Consider the following 6,000-nt stretch of genomic DNA (forward strand, 5'->3'; position numbering starts at 1 on the left):
GAATCAAATCAGAGCTATAATCTCTAAACAAAAACCTTCAGGAGAGTGCATAACAGATATTGTTAAAGACTAAAAGATCACACAAAGACTAACATCTAAAAGCTTACTGAAGTAATTATGTTTGTATATGAACACTACTCAGAGGAAAAAATTACTTCACAGGAGCTTAAGAAATGGCTCAGAGTTGGTTAAAAACACTGACTGCTCTTCCAGAGCACTCTTCACAGCAACCAATGTGGTAGCTAAAATCTGTGTATAACTCCACCTGCAGGGGATGCAACAATTTCTTCTGACCTCCACAGGCATCATGCATGCACATGGTGCACAGACATGCATGCAGGAAAACACCCTTATGCATAAAGTGGATAATAATAAATATTTCATAACCAGAAATTGTTAATTAATCCTGATGTTGTTTCTTTTGTCTTACTGTATGGCCCAAGCTGATCTGCAATCTGAGACCATCCTGCCACACCATTATTCTTGGTCTCTCAATTTTTACCTCAAAAAACGTTTTCACTTCTTAAGGGAACCAAAGTATGTTCAAAATACATCTGGGAGGGCTGGAAGAAATGGCTCAGCAGTTAAGAGCACTGGCTGCTCTTCCAGAAGACCCAGGTTCGATTCCCAGCACCCACACGGCAGTTCACAACTGTCTGTAATTCAGTTCCAGGGGATCCAATGCCCTCTTCTGACAGCACAGAGTGAATGTGACACACAGACACACGTAAAGACAAACCACCCATACACATAAAGATCTTTTTTTTTTTAAGTCTCACTACATAGTCCTAGCTAGTCTCAAACTCACACTCTTTCTGCCTCTGGCACCGAGTACTGGGAATTGTAGTGGTGCCACCAACATGCCGAGCCTAGAAACAATTTGGATTACCAGTTCTGAAAATTCAAACAAGAAACTACTTATAATTTCGGGCACAAATTCAAACTTCAGTAAATATTAATTAAAATGTCTCTGCCTCTCAAATATTCCCTCTTGAAAAAAAAAAAAAGATACACTTGGATACATTTACATTCTTGCAGATTTTTATAGCAAGATTTTGACCTTTAAGCTTTTAGACTGGTATTTTAAAAGCTAAAAATAGAACCCAAAATTATACAATGAAGTGTGCCCTCCAATCTACTAAGCAAAAATCAAAATACCCAGCAGTGGAACGCAAACGAAAGCACCGAGTGTATTCAAGACACCGAAAGTCACAACAGCATCCTTTCTCCCCACTTCAATAGAACCCTTCCTATTTCCTCAGCAATTTAACAGGAAAATGAATGTTTTAACCTTGAGTAGTGGCGCATCTTTTCTTCAACAAGATCTGACTTTTGCATTAAGTCTGTAGCAGCCATGGTAGTTACACAAAAATGCCATATTTAAAAGCCAAAAGATCCATTTTGTGAACCGAGCAGTGGAAGGCAGAGGGAGGTGGATCTCTGTGAGTTCAAGGCCAGCCTGGACTACAGAGCGAGTTCCAGGACAGCCAGGGCTACACAGAGAAACCCTGTCTCGAAAAACAAACAAAACAAACAAAAAAATATTCATTTTGTGAAAGAATTTTTATTTTATAAATTTTATTATTTAAAACCTGCAAATAAATAAAAGCATCACACACCAAAATAAGAGGATCCAAAGTCTACAAAACTCAATGAACTTCTGTACAGTTGAAATTCACATTTTGGAACATAAGCTTTTGGTTTTGGTGGTAGATAAGTACATAAAATACATTCAATACTGAAAGTATAAAGTTTAATGTGAGGTTCTACAACTTCTGTTCTGATTGTTTTCCCCCACGAGACAGGGTTTGTCTGTGTAGTCCTGGCTGTCCTGGAACTCACTCTGTAGATCAGACTGGTCTCAAACTCAGACATCCACCTGCCTCTGCCTCCTAAGTGCTGAGATTAAAGGCATGGGCTGCCACCACCTGCCCTTAATTCTTTTTTATTTTTATTTTATGTGTATGGGTATTTTACCTGCATGTATGTCTGTGCACCACATGTATGTCTCATGACCAGAATAGGGCACTGGATCCCTGGAACCAGAGTTACAGACAGTTCTGAACCAACATGTAGATGATAGGAATCAAACCCAGGTCCATTGGAGAGCAGCCAGTGCTCTTAACAGTTGAGCTGTCTCTCCAGCCCCAATGTGAGTAAAGGGGGGAAATGTTTTCAAATAATTAAAGTCAGAGATCAGTCCTCACAATGTCTCCTGTTTTCCTTGGTAGTAGCGAATAACAGAGTTTTGTTTGCAAGTGTATATGTGAGTGGTGTGCGTGTGTGTATGCACATTTACATAGGTTGGTGTATGTGTGTCCAAGCACACATGCACATACGTGTATGTACACATAAAGGCCAGAAGTTGATGTTCCTCATCATTCTCCACCTTATTCTCAGGCAGGGTCTCTCAGTTGATCCCAGAGCTCTCTGATTCAGCTTGTCTAGCTAGCCTGCTTGTTAATCCAGCTAGCCAACTTGTTCCAGAGGACCCATCTCTGCCTCCAAAGCACTGAGGTTGCCAGCCCAGCATTTAAAGTGTGCTGTGGAGCCACACTACAATCCCCGATGATCACACAGTCAGTGCTTTACCTGAGGGGTCTCCTCAGCCCAGGATTACACAGTCAGTGCTCTACCCACTGAGCCGTCTCCTCAGCCCAGGTAACAGGGCTTTTGCTGTCCAGACTAACCTCCAATTCACAATCCTCCTGCCTCACCTTCCTAAGTAGACGGACATACAGACATCAGTCACCCATTCCCACAGCTCACAGATGCTCTATTTTGATGAGTTCCAATATAGCATTCCAAATTCACATATACTCATAAATCAACTTTATCCAATGTATACATGATGTGGATATTAATGAAATATCCTATTGAGATACGGCACAAATCTACACCACGGCAGAGTCACAGAAAAACTACAGTTATCATGTGGACAACGGGCTGTCGACTTCTTGGCATTGTTCTCGGTTGTAAATCTAATCTAGGCCCCAAAATGAACACAAGATGCTGGAGCTCTTGGAACCTTGTATCCGTTCCCAGTCTGCAGCTGACAATAATTGGAATGCCAGAGGCTAGAAATCTTAGAAATCTCTATCTACATAAAATAGGGCAAACATTACAATCAAGTTGAACAAAAAAGTTCACCATATCACACCATAACAACCTGGTATCGCTAATTCTTTTATATTCAATGGTTACCTAAAAAAAGAAAGTGTCACATGACATGTGGCCAACATCAAAGGCTAGAAGCCTACCCAAAGTACTTCCCTCTACTTGCCTTTTTTTTTTTTTCCAAATCAAATTTCTCTGAAACCAGGGAAACACAAAGCTACATTCTCTAAAAAGAAAAATACTGTGGTTACTTCCTGTGAAGATAAACAGCTGACCGCTGAGGAGAAGGTTCAGTGGAGAAAGTGTTTGCCACACAAGCCTAAGGAACTGAGTTTGATTCCCCCAAACATATGTTTAAAGAAAAACAAACAAAACGGGTGTACCGCCATACCTATAATCCGAGCGCCGGGGAGACAGAGCTGGGAGGATCCCTAGGTACTGCTGGCCAGCCAGTCTAGCCAAATCAGCAAGCCTGGGGTTCAGTACGAGACTGTCTCAAAAGACAAGGTGGGAAGCCACGGAGGAAGACACCCAATGACTATCTCTGGCCTTCACACACACACACACACACACACACACAGAGAGAGCTGAATCACCTAAGCAAAAATTTCACAATAAGCAAAACTTTCCAAGGTATTATTTTAAAATTACTTCATTTGCTGCCCAGCCAGGAAAGCTAACCTCCAAGGCTGCCCTTAAACAATCTATTTGGGTCACCAGGGTCCTTCAATTCAACCAGAACATAAAACTGTCAAAATCTAATGGTAACAACATTAACAAAATCAAGCGAGGGGCTGTGTTTGTTTACTAGCTTCAAAGAAAATTTACACCTAGAAAAGCACAAAGACAACGTGTCCTTAAATTTCCTCTAAGTTCCCTCATTCTACACTTCTCCTTCCTCTTCTTGGAGAGGAGAATGGGATGCCAAATTAACAGTCAGAAGGCTCAGAACAGTTAGTTCCCGGAGGGTGCAAGAATTTACAATGCACGCTTGGCAGGGAGCTCGGTGGGCGCGCGCACACACACACACACACACACACACACACACACACACACACACACACACACACGCACATCAATGCTCAGAAGAAGCTTTCAAAAAATGTAACCGAAGTTTTAAGGTCTCATTTAGGCCTAAGGGCAGCCCTCTCCAATTCACTGTAAAGCACAGCCCCATTCTCCAAACCCAGAGTTTCCTATAACGCTCGAAAAGGAAAGAGCACAGATTCTGGACCCCCCCTCAGTACTGCCGCCTCTCACGTGGAAGGCAGGCCAGCCCATGTGAATCCAAATGCCACCACATCAGTTTTGTGACAGATCCACTGGGAGCATCCGACTGTGATCCAGGGCCCTCCAGGCCGCGGGAAGAGAAACATAAATGCAATCTTGGGGCCCTCCTACTTCCGTTCTCAAAACAGAAATGCTGGCTTGCCTAGCCCCCTCGGCCCCGCACCTCTTCCAAAAGCTTCCACGGAAAGCAGAGCAGACCGTGGCGGTCAAGGGTGGCTAGAATAGGTGGTTCAAACCCCCCCCCCGCCCCCAGCCCAGCCCCTCCGTCGAATCCGCCGCCAACGCTTCCCTGGGGGCCCCTGCCCCCTCCTCCCGGGCCGAGGGCCGCCGAGAAGCGGGAAGAGGAACTAAGTGACCCGCAAGGATGCCCAGAAAGCTGGCGCGCAGAGGGGGTGGGGAGGTGGGCGCCGACGCGCGGCGGAAGGAAGGGGAGAGGAAGAGCGCCAGAGAGGGACGCGACTGTAGCGATGCGGCGGTGCCCGGGCTCCGGGAGAGGCGGCGGCGGCGGCGAGCCAAGGCTGAAGAGGCGACGTCCCCTCTCGGCCACGCCTCGGACTGCGGGCGAAAGGCTGCAGCCCGGCCCGTCGGAAGGCGCGGACTGAGGGCCCGCGATGCTCCCGGAGCTGGCTGGGTGTTCCCGGGGTCGGCGGTGCACCCAGGATCTGCGGGTGTACCCGGGAGCCGACGATGCACCCGGGGTCGGTGGGTGCTGCCGGGGGGCTGGTGGTGGGTGCTGCCGGGGTCAGTCGGTGCTCCCGCAGCCAGCGGGTACTATCGTGGCCAGCCAGCAAATGCTCCCCGGGTGGACGAGCGATCCCGGGGTCAGCGGCCGCTCCCCCAAGAGCCGCTCTCACGCCCCGCCGCCGGGACAGGCGGCTCCGGGAGGCACCGGGCGACACGGCGGGTTACCTGAAGCGGGGCGAGTCCTTCAGACACTCCTCGAAATCCACCGTCATCTTCATCTTGCCTCTGCCTGGCCTCGCAGGCGACGCCGGAGGAGCCGCGGGAGTCGCGGGAGCTGCGGGAGCGGGAGAGCGGAGGCGCCGGGGATCCGGGCGGCGTCGGCGAGCGCTCGGCCGCCTCTAGCGCTGCGCGGAGCTGCGGAGGGCGCCGCGCACCCTGGGCATAGCAGCCGCGGAGACTGCAACGGCTCGGCAGGCCCAGGCCGCCTCTTCCTCCGCCCCAGTTGAGAGCCGGCCGGGGAAAACGCCCCGGAGTGACAGCCGCGGCCAGCCAGCCACCGAGCCGCGGCCACGGGAGGGGCTTCCGGCAGCACCGCCCGCGGGAGGTGCACGGCCGCGGCGACAGCCAACCGCGGCGCGCGGGCGTCGTTAGGCGGGATGCACGGGTTGCTAGGAGGCCGGCCACGCAGGCGCCCTGGGAAGGAAGGAAGTCACGTGGCCTGCCTCCCTCCCCCCCCCGCCCCGCCCCCTTCACCACCACCACCGCCGCCGCCGCCCCCCCAGCCCTCCCTCGGGTCTAAAAGGAAGATGTACTCTTTAAAGCAGCTTTGGCAGCAATCTGTAGAGGTCTGGGAGCAGAAATTATAACAAGGAAGAGACTAGACTAAGCCTTTCAGTTTAGAGAAACTGA

At 49.3% G+C, this 6,000-nt stretch overlaps 1 protein-coding gene across 6 annotated transcripts in view; it reads right to left on the reverse strand.

The window, feature by feature from the left end:
• Acap2 (ArfGAP with coiled-coil, ankyrin repeat and PH domains 2) overlaps positions 1-5,646 on the reverse strand; it is a 124,541-nt gene extending 118,895 nt beyond the window's left edge. For 3 of the 6 annotated variants that reach the window (XM_052740541.1, XM_052740538.1, XM_052740539.1), the window contains exon 1: positions 5,317-5,645. In XM_052740541.1, coding sequence (XP_052596501.1) covers positions 5,317-5,369 — 53 coding nt within the window. In that variant the 5' untranslated portion in view covers positions 5,370-5,645. Of the gene's footprint in view, positions 1-5,316 lie in introns of all 6 variants that reach the window. The other 3 variants (XM_052740540.1, XM_052740537.1, XM_052740542.1) reach the window with 2 other exon arrangements.
• Between the last annotated feature and the right edge of the window lie 354 nt (positions 5,647-6,000).

The sequence above is a fragment of the Peromyscus californicus genome, unplaced genomic scaffold, assembly GCF_007827085.1.
Source record: "Peromyscus californicus insignis strain IS unplaced genomic scaffold, ASM782708v3 Scaffold_16__1_contigs__length_79575227, whole genome shotgun sequence".
Taxonomy (NCBI): Eukaryota; Metazoa; Chordata; class Mammalia; order Rodentia; family Cricetidae; genus Peromyscus; species Peromyscus californicus.